Source organism: Salvelinus namaycush, unplaced genomic scaffold, assembly GCF_016432855.1.
Source record: "Salvelinus namaycush isolate Seneca unplaced genomic scaffold, SaNama_1.0 Scaffold990, whole genome shotgun sequence".
NCBI lineage: Eukaryota > Metazoa > Chordata > Actinopteri > Salmoniformes > Salmonidae > Salvelinus > Salvelinus namaycush.
The window spans coordinates 77,909-94,730 of record NW_024061742.1 but is presented as its reverse complement, the minus strand read 5'-3'; the positions used below and the strand labels follow the sequence as shown (position 1 = coordinate 94,730).

Below are 16,822 nucleotides of genomic sequence, written 5' to 3'. Positions count from 1 at the left end.
TCAATTAATCCCATAAGGGATTTGACACAAAAATAACATTTCATTCATTAATACATTTGAGCAGGGCAGACATTTGATGAACTGACTAGTTGGAAAAGTGGCATCCTATGAAGATGCCACGTTGAAAGTCACTGAGCTCTTCAGTAACGCCATTCTACTGCCAATGTTTGTCTATGGAGATTGCATGGCCGTGTGCTCGATTTTACACACCTGTCAGCAACGGGTGTGGCTGAAATAGCCAAACCCACTCATTTGAAGGGGTGTCCACATACTGCTGTACATATAGTGTATCAATAACTATGATGGGTGAAATTAAACCAATAAATAAACTTTGATTCACTTAATCATTTTTATTTAGGTTGAGCAGTTAGGAGAAGTGTGGATTATTGTCCGACAACGACACAACAAGTCCGTTGAAATGTGTCGCTAGGCAACCAAACCGCCTCATCACCACGCCTCCTTGTTGTATGAGTTCAAAACATCACCTTTTGTTTTTTAAAGAAACTTAAAAGAATATATATATATATTATAAACAGAAACAGCCTATAACTAGAAGATGGCATTATGACCTAGAAGTAAACAGATGATCTGGGTAAGATAGGATGATTTACATAAAGGAGAGTCCAATGTCCTTTTCTCCCTCTCCACTTCTCTTTCTCTCATCCTCCCCCTTTCCTAATGGAATGATCCCGGCTCCCTGCACACAGGAAGTCCTTGTGATGTGTAAAAGTCTGTTACTGTACGTTTGTCTGTGTGTGTGTGTGTGTGTGTTTAAGAGTGTGTGATCAAGACGCAGCCAGGGCCTTAACCAGGTAGAGCTTGTCTCCCTGCTCGCTGGTGAAGATGGGAGCCTTCTTGTAGTGGTCCACCAAGTCCTCCAGAGAACTGAACTTCCGCTGGCCAATGCAGTACACAACATCCTTCAACTGAACCTTAAAATGCTTGTTCTTCCCCTGGGCCTTCAGAGAGATGGAGAAATCACTGGGCTGGAGGGAGGAAAGCAGGGGAAGGGAGGGAGAGAGAGAAAGAGGGAGACAGAGACAGAGAGGAGAAAGAGAAAGAGAAAGGGAGAGAGAGAGAAAGAGAGAGAGAGTCAATAAAAGCTGTAAACTGACCGTTAAAACACAGGGCTCAGCTGGGATGTTGATAATCATCCTGCAATATGAAATCAATCCCCAGGTCTGAGACATTGTTCCTACAGTCCTTATGTCACCACTAATACCTCCACCCTCTAAAACCTCTGACTGCTCTACAGCAACACTAACCACCTCAGGTCACCACAATGCAGGACTGGTGGCAGCAAACAACACAATGCAGGACTGGTGGCAGCAAACAACACAATGCAGGACTGGTGGCAGCAAACAACACAATGCAGGACTGGTGGCAGCAAACAACACAATGCAGGACTGATGGCAGCAAACAACACAATGCAGGACTGGTGGCAGCAAACAACACAATGCAGGACTGGTGGCAGCAAACAACACAATGCAGGACTGGTGGCAGCAAACAACACAATGCAGGACTGATGGCAGCAAACAACACAATGCAGGACTGATGGCAGCAAACAACACAATGCAGGACTGGTGGCAGCAAACAACACAATGCAGGACTGATGGCAGCAAACAACACAATGCAGGACTGGTGGCAGCAAACAACACAATGCAGGACTGGTGGCAGCAAACAACACAATGCAGGACTGGTGGCAGCAAACAACACAATGCAGGACTGGTGGCAGCAAACAACACAATGCAGGACTGATGGCAGCAAACAACACAATGCAGGACTGGTGGCAGCAAACAACATAATGCAGGACTGGTGGCAGCAAACAACACAATGCAGGACTGGTGGCAGCAAACAACACAATGCAGGACTGATGGCAGCAAACAACACAATGCAGGACTGATGGCAGCAAACAACACAATGCAGGACTGGTGGCAGCAAACAACACAATGCAGGACTGGTGGCAGCAAACAACACAATGCAGGACTGATGGCAGCAAACAACACAATGCAGGACTGGTGGCAGCAAACAACACAATGCAGGACTGGTGGCAGCAAACAACACAATGCAGGACTGATGGCAGCAAACAACACAATGCAGGACTGATGGCAGCAAACACCACAATGCAGGACTGGTGGCAGCAAACACCACAATGCAGGACTGGTGGCAGCAAACAACACAATGCAGGACTGATGGCAGCAAACACCACAATGCAGGACTGGTGGCAGCAAACACCACAATGCAGGACTGATGGCAGCAAACAACACAATGCAGGACTGATGGCAGCAAACAACACAATGCAGGACTGATGGCAGCAAACAACACAATGCAGGACTGATGGCAGCAAACAACACAATGCAGGACTGATGGCAGCAAACAACACAATGCAGGACTGATGGCAGCAAACACCACAATGCAGGACTGATGGCAGCAAACACCACAATGCAGGACTGATGGCAGCAAACACCACAATGCAGGACTGATGGCAGCAAACAACACAATGCAGGACTGATGGCAGCAAACAACACAATGCAGGACTGATGGCAGCAAACAACACAATGCAGGACTGATGGCAGCAAACAACACAATGCAGGACTGATGGCAGCAAACAACACAATGCAGGACTGATGGCAGCAAACAACACAATGCAGGACTGATGGCAGCAAACAACACAATGCAGGACTGATGGCAGCAAACAACACAATGCAGGACTGATGGCAGCAAACAACACAATGCAGGACGGATGGCAGCAAACAACACAATGCAGGACTGATGGCAGCAAACAACACAATGCAGGACTGATGGCAGCAAACAACACAATGCAGGACTGATGGCAGCAAACAACACAATGCAGGACTGATGGCAGCAAACAACACAATGCAGGACTGGTGGCAGCAAACACCACAATGCAGGACTGATGGCAGCAAACACCACAATGCAGGACTGATGGCAGCAAACACCACAATGCAGGACTGATGGCAGCAAACAACACAATGCAGGACTGATGGCAGCAAACAACACAATGCAGGACTGATGGCAGCAAACAACACAATGCAGGACTGATGGCAGCAAACACCACAATGCAGGACTGATGGCAGCAAACAACACAATGCAGGACTGATGGCAGCAAACACCACAATGCAGGACTGATGGCAGCAAACAACACAATGCAGGACTGATGGCAGCAAACACCACAATGCAGGACTGATGGCAGCAAACAACACAATGCAGGACTGATGGCAGCAAACAACACAATGCAGGACTGATGGCAGCAAACAACACAATGCAGGACTGATGGCAGCAAACAACACAATGCAGGACTGATGGCAGCAAACAACACAATGCAGGACTGATGGCAGCAAACACCACAATGCAGGACTGATGGCAGCAAACAACACAATGCAGGACTGATGGCAGCAAACAACACAATGCAGGACTGATGGCAGCAAACAACACAATGCAGGACTGATGGCAGCAAACAACACAATGCAGGACTGATGGCAGCAAACAACACAATGCAGGACTGATGGCAGCAAACACCACAATGCAGGACTGATGGCAGCAAACACCACAATGCAGGACTGATGGCAGCAAACACCACAATGCAGGACTGATGGCAGCAAACAACACAATGCAGGACTGATGGCAGCAAACACCACAATGCAGGACTGATGGCAGCAAACAACACAATGCAGGACTGATGGCAGCAAACAACACAATGCAGGACTGATGGCAGCAAACACCACAATGCAGGACTGATGGCAGCAAACAACACAATGCAGGACTGATGGCAGCAAACAACACAATGCAGGACTGATGGCAGCAAACACCACAATGCAGGACTGATGGCAGCAAACACCACAATGCAGGACTGATGGCAGCAAACACCACAATGCAGGACTGATGGCAGCAAACACCACAATGCAGGACTGATGGCAGCAAACAACACAATGCAGGACTGATGGCAGCAAACACCACAATGCAGGACTGATGGCAGCAAACAACACAATGCAGGACTGATGGCAGCAAACACCACAATGCAGGACTGATGGCAGCAAACACCACAATGCAGGACTGATGGCAGCAAACAACACAATGCAGGACTGATGGCAGCAAACAACACAATGCAGGACTGATGGCAGCAAACAACACAATGCAGGACTGATGGCAGCAAACAACACAATGCAGGACTGATGGCAGCAAACACCACAATGCAGGACTGATGGCAGCAAACAACACAATGCAGGACTGATGGCAGCAAACACCACAATGCAGGACTGATGGCAGCAAACAACACAATGCAGGACTGATGGCAGCAAACAACACAATGCAGGACTGATGGCAGCAAACAACACAATGCAGGACTGATGGCAGCAAACAACACAATGCAGGACTGATGGCAGCAAACAACACAATGCAGGACTGATGGCAGCAAACACCACAATGCAGGACTGATGGCAGCAAACAACACAATGCAGGACTGATGGCAGCAAACAACACAATGCAGGACTGATGGCAGCAAACAACACAATGCAGGACTGATGGCAGCAAACAACACAATGCAGGCAATGCAACACAATGCACAATGCTGTGAAGCTCTATAAATGGCTGTATAGCTCTATAGATGGCTGTATAGCTCTACAGATGGCTGTATAGCTCTACAGATGGCTGTGAAGCTCTATAGATGGCTGTGAAGCTCTATAGATGGCTGTGAAGCTCTACAGATGGCTGTATAGCTCTACAGATGGCTGTGAAGCTCTACAGATGGCTGTGAAGCTCTACAGATGGCTGTGAAGCTCTACAGATGGCTGTATAGCTCTCTAGATGGCTATACACCTCTACAGATGGCTGTGAAGCTCTATAGATGGCTGTATAGCTCTACAGATGGCTGTATAGCTCTACAGATGGCTGTGAAGCTCTACAGATGGCTGTGAAGCTCTACAGATGGCTGTGAAGCTCTCTAGATGGCTATACACCTCTACAGATGGCTGTGAAGCTCTATAGATGGCTGTATAGCTCTACAGATGGCTGTATAGTTCTACAGATGGCTGTGAAGCTCTACAGATGGCTGTGAAGCTCTACAGATGGCTGTATAGCTCTCTAGATGGCTATACACCTCTACAGATGGCTGTGAAGCTCTATAGATGGCTGTATAGCTCTACGGATGGCTATGAAGCTCTACAGATGGCTGTGAAGCTCTATAGATGGCTGTATAGCTCTACAGACGGCTGTATAGCTCTGTAGATGGAGTTATAGATAGCGGTCAGGACTCACCGATGACTCAGAGTCTCTGATGAGGAAGTCTCCCTCCGCTCCTCTCTGGTTTAGAGCCACCTCTGCCTGATGACGCGTCACCTTGCCATAGTACCACTGCTTCCCCGCAAACCGCCCCACCGTGGCCGGAGAGATGTAGTCACAGTCGGGCGTGGGCGGCCCCGCGGGGCCCAGTGAGGCATTCTGGGTAGTAGAGTCCTGCTGGGGAGGCAGCACAGTGACGTAGTTTTTAGGCACTAGTCCCAGCTGTCCGTCTGCTTTACGGCACTTCCACCACTCAGGGTCGTTGTCTGGTTTCTCTACCACCTCCATCACCTCTCCCTTCTCAAAGTTCAGCTCCTCCTCGTTCCCCGAGCTGAAAGGGTACAGCGCCTGCACCGTGTGGAGAACCTGGTTCCCGTTAGACGCACTGTGAACTACTGCTGCTAGCTTTTCCGTCAGCGACCCTGCCGGGTCCCCCAAACCTCCTCCCCCCGCTGTCCCGTCTGCGTCCTCCGTCACGTAGTTGGAGGGGAACCACCCGGAACGCCCCTGGTACCCCCCACGCCACCAGCCATCGCTACACTTCTCCATGACGATGACGTGGGTGCCCTTGACCAACGAGAGCTCGTCCTCCCGCTCGGCGGTGTAGTTGAACTTGACGAGTGCCGGCAGGTTGAGGTCGTACAGGCGCTCGCCGTTGTCGGAGTACATGTCAGCGTCTGCGTTGGAGGCCGTGTCACGCATCCCCGTTTTACGCTTCACCTTCCCAATGCCTGTTGGGAAACACCAGGAAAGGTTGTTATGGTTACTGAGAGGGTATTCAGACAGTTATATTATGGTCTGTTAGGAGAGATGCACCATGAGCTCTTATAAAAGGGACATTCTGATACCTGTGTGATCGGTAATATAACAATAAATACTCTATGCCAGTGTTTTCCCTCAGTACGTGGAGTAGTTAGCCAAATAGACTGAACACTGGTGGCATCTGGTATATTTTAATGAGCCTGGCTTACTGGTCTGGTATCTCAGGCTTGTAAAAAGGGGAGGTTAGCTCAAATTTTGACAGACTTTTTGATTGGTTCTCATACAGTATACGCGCTATTTGCATGCACAACACCTTCCTCGTCAATTTGCTATTGGAGAGGTAAACAAGCCAAGCTAAAGTTAGGCTAGCTGTCGGGCTAGTCTAGCTAACTAACACTGGTCTAGTTGGGCTAGCTAGTCTAGCTAACTAACACTGGTCTAGTTGGGCTAGCTAGTCTAGCTAACTAACACTGGTCTAGTTGGGCTAGCTAGTCTAGCTAACTAACACTGGTCTAGTTGGGCTAGCTAGTCTAGCTAACTAACACTGGTCTAGTTGGGCTAGCTAGTCTAGCTAACTAACACTCGTCTAGTTGGGCTAGCTAGTCTAGCTAACTAACACTGGTCTAGTTGGGCTAGCTAGTCTAGCTAACTAACACTCGTCTAGTTGGGCTAGCTAGTCTAGCTAACTAACACTAAAAGGAGAAAAACTCAGTGATGGATCTTTCTGAAAAGGAGATACTGCCACAAAGTAACCACCAATTGAGGGATTAAAACAGGAGCAACTAGAAGCATGTTGAGCCTTTGGGGAGGATCTATTAGTGGTCTTGACAACAGGCTTTGGGGAAAAGCCTCATTTAGCTCTAGTCTTCAAGAAGCTAGGAAAACAGCCTTGAATTCTGACAGTCGTGTCCCTGCTAAAGACTGTGGTGGACGGAGGACCAAATCCACCAGGCAACAGCCCTGGGTCTGAGTGGTGGTTGTGGAGGAAAACAAGAACGCTATATGGGAGGGTGCATGAGACCTCGTCTTCGGGAAGTCTGGAAATCTGGTTGGGGAAGACCGGGAGAGATGTATAGGCCTCAGTCCTACACATGTCTGAGTGTTCTAGAACTGTACTTCAACAGTATAGAATGTTACTGTGATGGATACATGTAATGTCTGAGTGTTCTAGAACTGTACTTCAACAGTATAGAATGTTACTGTGATGGATACATGTAATGTCTGAGTGTTCTAGAACTGTACTTGAACAGTATAGAATGTTACTGTGATGGATACATGTCTGAGTGTTCTAGAACTGTACTTCAACAGTATAGAATGTTACTGTGATGGATACATGTCTGAGTGTTCTAGAACTGTACTTCAACAGTACAGAATGTTACTGTGATGGATACATGTCTGAGTGTTCTAGAACTGTACTTCAACAGTATAGAATGTTACTGTACTGTCTATTTTACTAATGGCCATCACCACTCATAGATAGTGTCTTAATGTTAAAATTAGACGGATATCTGAAAATGTAGCTAGACTCGTATACATGGATGAATGCTTCTCCCTCTCTGTCACGGATGCCATGGTTACCCTTTTGAAGATGTAATCCGGAGACAGGTGTTTTACACCTTTCTGTGTTCTCTTTTTGGACTCTCTGCGCATTTGGCAATAATCTCCCTGCTTCCACCGGGCATTCCACTGATTTCAAAACTCGGCCAACCTCTTCCGTGACACCGTCATCAGAAGACTCGACAATGTCTGGTTCAATTCAAATGTTTTTACCTAAAATCAGGGACTCCCTCATTGTCTGATTCCTTTTCAGAGTCAGCATGAAACGATCATCCTCCAGAGAGTTGTCTGTTTTCCCACTGAGCTTTGTCGATAGTGCCGTTAACTTCAGGGCAGCAATGTTGAGAGCAGTAGCAAAACGTTATTAATGAGACAGGATTATCCAAACATAATTAGCATCTCCTGTTATAGAAAGAAGCGTACTACATGGCAGACCAATCCAAACTCATCTCTCAGCATGTCCAGCCCATCCGTTATCTCGGCCAATCATGGCAAGCGGGAAGGTTTCTGTATTTCCCCCCCCCCTGTACATTGTTAATATGGTACTGACCCTGTATATAGTCACCTTACCCCTATACATATCTACCTCCATCACTCCAGTATCCCTGTACATTGTTAATATGGTACTGACCCTGTATATAGTCACCTTACCCCTATACATATCTACCTCCATCACTCCAGTATCCCTGTACATTGTTAATATGGTACTGACCCTGTATATAGTCACCTTACCCCTATACATATCTACCTCCATCACTCCAGTATCCCTGCACATTGTTAATATGGTACTGACCCTGTATATAGTCACCTTACCCGTATACATATCTACCTCCATCACTCCAGTATCCCTGTACATTGTTAATATGGTACTGACCCTGTATATAGTCACCTTCCCCCTATACATATCTACCTCCATCACTCCAGTATCCCTGTATATAGTCACCTTACCCCTATACATATCTACCTCCATCACTCCAGTATCCCTGTACAGTGTTAATATGGTACTGACCCTGTATATAGTCACCTTACCCCTATACATATCTACCTCCATCACTCCAGTATCCCTGCACATTGTTAATATGGTACTGACCCTGTATATAGTCACCTTACCCCTATACATATCTACCTCCATCACTCCAGTATCCCTGTACATTGTTAATATGGTACTGACCCTGTATATAGTCACCTTCCCCCTATACATATCTACCTCCATCACTCCAGTATCCCTGTACATTGTTAATATGGTACTGACCCTGTATATAGTCACCTTACCCCTATACATATCTACCTCCATCACTCCAGTATCCCTGTACATTGTTAATATGGTACTGACCCTGTATATAGTCACCTTCCCCCTATACATATCTACCTCCATCACTCCAGTATCCCTGTACATTGTTAATATGGTACTGACCCTGTATATAGTCACCTTCCCCCTATACATATCTACCTCCATCACTCCAGTATCCCTGCACATTGTTAATATGGTACTGACCCTGTATATAGTCACCTTACCCCTATACATATCTACCTCCATCACTCCAGTATCCCTGTACATTGTTAATATGGAGCTGACCCTGTATATAGTCACCTTACCCCTATACATATCTACCTCCATCACTCCAGTATCCCTGCACATTGTTAATATGGTACTGACCCTGTATATAGTCACCTTACCCCTATACATATCTACCTCCATCACTCCAGTATCCCTGTACATTGTTAATATGGTACTGACCCTGTATATAGTCACCTTCCCCCTATACATATCTACCTCCATCACTCCAGTATCCCTGTACATTGTTAATATGGTACTGACCCTGTATATAGTCACCTTACCCCTATACATATCTACCTCCATCACTCCAGTATCCCTGTACATTGTTAATATGGTACTGACCCTGTATATAGTCACCTTACCCCTATACATATCTACCTTCATCACTCCAGTATCCCTGTATATAGTCACCTTACCCCTATACATATCTACCTCCATCACTCCAGTATCCCTGCACATTGTTAATATGGTACTGACCCTGTATATAGTCACCTTACCCCTATACATATCTACCTCCATCACTCCAGTATCCCTGTATATAGTCACCTTCCCCCTATACATATCTACCTCCATCACTCCAGTATCCCTGTACATTGTTAATATGGTACTGACCCTGTATATAGTCACCTTAACCCTATACATATCTACCTCCATCACTCCAGTATCCCTGCACATTGTTAATATGGTACTGACCCTGTATATAGTCACCTTACCCCTATACATATCTACCTTCATCACTCCAGTATCCCTGTATATAGTCACCTTACCCCTATACATATCTACCTCCATCACTCCAGTATCCCTGCACATTGTTAATATGGTACTGACCCTGTATATAGTCACCTTACCCCTATACATATCTACCTCCATCACTCCAGTATCCCTGTATATAGTCACCTTCCCCCTATACATATCTACCTCCATCACTCCAGTATCCCTGTACATTGTTAATATGGTACTGACCCTGTATATAGTCACCTTCCCCCTATACATATCTACCTCCATCACTCCAGTATCCCTGCACATTGTTAATATGGTACTGACCCTGTATATAGTCACCTTCCCCCTATACATATCTACCTCCATCACTCCAGTATCCCTGTACATTGTTAATATGGAGCTGACCCTGTATATAGTCACCTTATCCCTATACATATCTACCTCCATCACTCCAGTATCCCTGTATATAGTCACCTTCCCCCTATACATATCTACCTCCATCACTCCAGTATCCCTGTACATTGTTACTATGGTACTGACCCTGTATATAGTCACCTTACCCCTATACATATCTACCTCCATCACTCCAGTATCCCTGTATATAGTCACCTTCCCCCTATACATATCTACCTCCATCACTCCAGTATCCCTGTACATTGTTAATATGGTACTGACCCTGTATATAGTCACCTTCCCCCTATACATATCTACCTCCATCACTCCAGTATCCCTGTACATTGTTAATATGGAGCTGACCCTGTATATAGTCACCTTATCCCTATACATATCTACCTCCATCACTCCAGTATCCCTGTACATTGTTAATATGGTACTGACCCTGTATATAGTCACCTTACCCCTATACATATCTACCTCCATCACTCCAGTATCCCTGCACATTGTTAATATGGTACTGACCCTGTATATAGTCACCTTACCCCTATACATATCTACCTCCATCACTCCAGTATCCCTGTACATTGTTAATATGGTACTGACCCTGTATATAGTCACCTTACCCCTATACATATCTACCTCCATTACTCCAGTATCCCTGTACATTGTTAATATGGTACTGACCCTGTATATAAACTCAGCAAAAAAAGAAACATCCCTTTTTCAGGACCCTGTCTTTTAAAGATAAAAATCCAAATAACTTCACAGATCTTCATTGTAAAGGGTTTAAACACTGTTTCCCATGCTTGTTCAATGAACCATAAACAATTAATGAACATGCACCTGTGGAACGGTCATTAAGACACTAACAGCTTACAGACGGTAGGCAATTAAGGTCACAGTTATGAAAACTTAGGACACTAAAGAGGCCTTTGTACTGAAAAACACCAAAGGAAAGATGCCCAGGGTCCCTGCTCATCAGCGTGAACGTGCCTTAGGCATGCTGCAAGGAGGCTGGAGGACTGTAGATTTGGCCAGGACAATAATTTGCTATGTCCGTACTGTGAGACGCCTAAGACAGCACTACAGGGAGACAGGACAGACAGCTGATCGTCCTCGCAGTGGCAGACCACGTGTCACAACATCTGCACAGGATCGGTACATCCGAACATCACACCTGCAGGACAGGTACAGGATGGCAGCAACAACAACTGCCCGAGTTACACCAGGAACGCACAATCCCTCTATCAGTGCTCAGACTGTCCGCAATAGGCTGAGAGAGGCTGGACTGAGGGCTTGTAGGCCTGTTGTAATGCAGGTCCTCACGAGACATCACCGGCAACAACGTCGCCTATGGGCACAAACCCACCGTCGCTGTACCAGACAGGACTGGCAAAAAATGCTCTTCGCTGACGAGTCGCGGTTTTGTCTCACCAGGGGTGATGGGCGGAATCGTGTTTATCGTCGAAGGAATGAGCGTTACACCGAGGCCTGTACTCTGGAGCGGGATCGATTTGGAGGTGGAGGGTCCGTCATGGTCTGGGGCGGTGTGTCACAGCATCATAGGACTGAGCTTGTTGTCATTGCAGGCAATCTCAACGCTGTGCGTTACAGGGAAGACATCCTCCTCCCTCATGTGATACCTTTCCTGCAGGCTCATCCTGACATGACCCTCCAGCATGACAATGCCACCAGCCATACTGCTCGTTCTGTGCGTGATTTCCTGCAAGACAGGAATGTCAGTGTTCTGCCATGGCCAGCGAAGAGCCCGGATCTCAATCCCATTGAGTACGTCTGAGACATGTAGGATCGGTGGGTGAGGGCTAGGGCCATTCCTCCCAGAAATGTCAGGAAACTTGCAGGTGCCTTGGTGGAAGAGTGGGGTAACATCTCACAGCAAGAACGGGCAAATCTGGTGCAGTCCATGAGGAGGAGATGCACTGCAGTACTTAATGCAGCTGGTGGCCACACCAGATACTGACTGTTACTTTAGATTTTGACTTTGATCTTTGGTTTACTTGTCTCGGTGCGATACCATGGACATGTAACTATGTTGTATGATTTCTGAATTGCTAAGAGCACCATGTTGCAGAGGGACCAGAGAGAGCCATGAGGAAACTAGTTTAGATCAGGCATGGAAGTACAAGTGCTAAAACAAATTGGCTCCCTATTTTTTTTTTAAAGAAAGGAGAAGAAGCTATGAAGAAAACATACTGGAGTTTTGGTGCAGGTACAGCCATCTAGCAAAACGATACGACAAAATATATTGGCAAAAATAACACCCCGATATGGAACTATCGATTTCCCCCCCAAGTGCCCAGTCTAGTGGTTCCTCATCCAGCCTCTCTCTGCCCAATCTAGTGGTTCCTCATCCAGCCTCTCTCTGCCCAGTCTATTGGTTCCTCATCCAGCCTCTCTGCCCAGTCTAGTGGTTCCTCATCCAGCCTCTCTCTGCCCAGTCTAGTGGTTCCTCATCCAGCCTCTCTCTGCCCAATCTAGTGGTTCCTCATCCAGCCTCTCTCTGCCCAGTCTAGTGGTTCCTCATCCAGCCTCTCTCTGCCCAGTCTAGTGGTTCCTCATCCAGCCTCTCTCTGCCCAGTCTAGTGGTTCCTCATCCAGCCTCTCTGCCCAGTCTAGTGGTTCCTCATCCAGCCTCTCTCTCCCCAGTCTAGTGGTTCCTCATCCAGCCTCTCTTTGCCCAGTCTAGTGGTTCCTCATCCAGCCTCTCTCTGCCCAGTCTAGTGGTTCCTCATCCAGCCTCTCTCTGCACAGTCTAGTGGTTCCTCATCCAGCCTCTCTCTGCCCAGTCTAGTGGTTCCTCATCCAGCCTCTCTCTGCCCAGTCTATTGGTTCCTCATCCAGCCTCTCTGCCCAGTCTAGTGGTTCCTCATCCAGCCTCTCTGCCCAGTCTAGTGGTTCCTCATCCAGCCTCTCTCTGCCCAGTCTAGTGGTTCCTCATCCAGCCTCTCTCTGCCCAGTCTAGTGGTTCCTCATCCAGCCTCTCTCTGCCCAGTCTAGTGGTTCCTCATCCAGCCTCTCTGCCCAGTCTAGTGGTTCCTCATCCAGCCTCTCTGCCCAGTCTAGTGGTTCCTCATCCAGCCTCTCTCTGCCCAGTCTAGTGGTTCCTCATCCAGCCTCTCTCTGCCCAGTCTAGTGGTTCCTCATCCAGCCTCTCTCTGCCCAGTCTAGTGGTTCCTCATCCAGCCTCTCTCTGCACAGTCTAGTGGTTCCTCATCCAGCCTCTCTCTGCCCAGTCTATTGGTTCCTCATCCAGCCTCTCTCTGCCCAGTCTAGTGGTTCCTCATCCAGCCTCTCTGCCCAGTCTAGTGGTTCCTCATCCAGCCTCTCTCTGCCCAGTCTAGTGGTTCCTTATCCAGCCTCTCTCTGCCCAGTCTAGTGGTTCCTCATCCAGCCTCTCTCTGCCCAGTCTAGTGGTTCCTCATCCAGCCTCTCTCTCCCCAGTCTAGTGGTTCCTCATCCAGCCTCTCTGCCCAGTCTAGTGGTTCCTCATCCAGCCTCTCTCTGCCCAGTCTAGTGGTTCCTCATCCAGCCTCTCTCTGCCCAGTCTAGTGGTTCCTCATCCAGCCTCTCTGCCCAGTCTAGTGGTTCCTCATCCAGCCTCTCTCTGCCCAATCTAGTGGTTCCTCATCCAGCCTCTCTCTGCCCAGTCTAGTGGTTCCTGATCCAGCCTCTCTCTGCCCAGTCTAGTGGCTCCTCATCCAGCCTCTCTCTGCCCAGTCTAGTGGTTCCTCATCCAGCCTCTCTCTGCCCAGTCTAGTGGTTCCTCATCCAGCCTCTCTCTGCCCAGTCTAGTGGTTCCTCATCCAGCCTCTCTCTGCCCAGTCTAGTGGTTCCTCATCCAGCCTCTCTGCCCAGTCTAGTGGTTCCTCATCCAGCCTCTCTGCCCAGTCTAGTGGTTCCTCATCCAGCCTCTCTCTGCCCAGTCTAGTGGTTCCTCATCCAGCCTCTCTCTGCCCAGTCTAGTGGTTCCTCATCCAGCCTCTCTCTGCCCAGTCTAGTGGTTCCTCATCCAGCCTCTCTGCCCAGTCTAGTGGTTCCTCATCCAGCCTCTCTGCCCAGTCTAGTGGTTCCTCATCCAGCCTCTCTCTGCCCAGTCTAGTGGTTCCTCATCCAGCCTCTCTGCCCAGTCTAGTGGTTCCTCATCCAGCCTCTCTGCCCAGCCTGGAGCTTACTAGCTGCGCTGGACCCCCCTCTACCTCATGTAGCCTATCCAGCTCTACCTCGTGTAGCCTAGCCAGCTCTACCTCATGTAGCCTAGCCAGGCGGGTTACACCCTAGTAGCCAGGGAAGCTGAGCTGATCTTTGGCAGGGCCAGCGGTGAAAATGGTGTTACCAGACAGGAATGTCTTGGCAGACCAGGCAAGCTCTGACCTCCCCGTCATACCAATACACACACACACACACACACACACACACACACACACACACACACACACACACACACACACACACACACACACACACACACACACACACACACACAGTGCTTGGTGAGACATTTGTTAACTCCAAACCTGTTCCTGGAGAGACACCCTCCTGTAGGTTTTGACTCCAACCCTGTTCCTGGAGAGAGACCCTCCTGTAGGTTTTAACTCCAACCCTGTTCCTGGAGAGAAACCCTCCTGTAGGTTTTGACTCCAACCCTGTTCCTGGAGAGATACCCTCCTGTAGGTTTTAACTCCAACCCTGTTCCTGGAGAGACCCTCCTGTAGGTTTTAACTCCAACCCTGTTCCTGGAGAGCTACCCTCCTGTAGGTTTTAACTACAACCCTGTTCCTGGAGAGAGACCCTCCTGTAGGTTTTAACTCCAACCCTGTTCCTGGAGAGATATCCTCCTGTAGGTTTTGACTCCAACCCTGTTCCTGGAGAGAAACCCTCCTGTAGGTTTTAACTCCAACCCTGTTCCTGGAGAGATACCCTCCTGTAGGTTTTAACTCCAACCCTGTTCCTGGAGAGATACCCTCCTGGAGGTTTTAACTCCAACCCTGTTCCTGGAGAGATACCCTCCTGGAGGTTTTAACTCCAACCCTGTTCCTGGAGATACCCTCCTGTAGGTTTTAACTCCAACCCTGTTCCTGAGAGAGACCGTCCTGTAAACCTACAGGAGGGTAGCTCTCCAGGAACAGGGTTGGAGTGCACTGATTTAAAACAACCATCAAATAAATATGCATAATTTCTATTAATCTTTGAAATGTATCAGCCCTTATGGATTCACAGAAGATATTTAAATAAGCTGTACAGGGCTCTGTAGCACCAAACAGATGCCGGACATTCAGATAGCCAAAGAATGTTTGTTTATTTGTCAAATTCTAAAATACAGGGGAGTGTACACTATTTAATGCTAACTCAAGAGAACTGGGTATTCAACAAGAATTGTATATGGTCAAAGTAAAACATATATATTATGAACAGTTCAGCGTGTCCGAGTCTCAGGTGTAGAGACACACAAGTGCAGAGAACTGTAGCTACAGATTATTACAGCAGATAATATTATTTACCCAAAGAGTTTTGCAGAAATCTTGTCTATATCAAGTCTTCTCTCATTGATTGAGACAGGTGGCTGTCCAATCCAAAATACTGCATGTCCTGATGACAGAGACATGTTTCGATCAATGAGTGAGAAGACTTGAAATAGACACGATGGTGGCGCACACCTTGTTGGATTACTTTATGGAGCAAAACATTTTTTATTTTAATGACAGAGCATTTTTTAAATTCAAACTGACCCCCTGCATCTGAACACAGACGTTTTGTGAGACTCCTGTTTCCCCGAATCAAGGACGAAGACGACATGGCGAAGGTTGGTTGAAAATTCTCTATGTTACACCAAACAGTAGCTATCATTTAACTTCCAGTAATGGACACCAACACTCTGTGGTTAAATCACACTAACTGGTGTAACAGTCTGTGGCTAAGATAACTGGTGATCAGCAGATGATGGGAGAGGTGGTCATGATGAAACTGCCATTCACAAAGGAACACACTAAGTTCACGGTATACTTGCACAGCTGTGGGAGGAGTGTTGTCATGATCAAACTGCCATTCAGCTCCTCATGAGTCATCTGCTTGAAATCCAGCATAATGTCTAATCTCTCGAAAGGAATACCCTTCACTGGATACAGTTCTGCTACAATGACGCAGGCAAAGGAATTCTGTTTCAGTATCTAGAATCCACTCCAGGAAGAAGCCCAGGCACCACAAGGTATTGTCTGGAAGACAAAAACTATACTCTATTGTACAGTTTGAATAACAGTTGAACCATGCCAGCTTAACTTTAACATTAGGGACTAGTTGAACATGCATAAATGTGCACAGGCACAGGGATTACATTTAGAAAAATATCTACCCTAATAGGAAGAAATATGGCATAACCCTCAACCATTGCACAGTGACCAGAACATACAAATGAGCCTAGGTAGGTAGGCAGACAGTATCTACCTATAGCCATGTCTATCAGGCATCATGTCTATCAGGCATGCTCAGGCAAATATTTTTTATAGTTACAGTTTT

At 47.3% G+C, this 16,822-nt stretch overlaps 1 protein-coding gene across 4 annotated transcripts in view; it reads right to left on the bottom strand.

Moving 5' to 3' along the window:
- Positions 1-335: 335 nt before the first annotated feature.
- The window catches only part of LOC120043671 (cytoplasmic protein NCK1-like), a 36,830-nt gene continuing 20,343 nt past the window's right edge, over positions 336-16,822 (bottom strand). For all 4 annotated transcript variants that reach the window (XM_038988222.1, XM_038988221.1, XM_038988223.1 and 1 more), the window contains exons 2-3: positions 5,275-6,029; positions 336-986 (exon numbers count right to left, since the gene is read on the bottom strand). In XM_038988222.1, the coding sequence (XP_038844150.1) occupies positions 786-986; positions 5,275-6,029 (956 nt within the window). In that variant the 3' untranslated portion in view covers positions 336-785. The remainder of the gene's footprint in view (positions 987-5,274; positions 6,030-16,822) is intronic.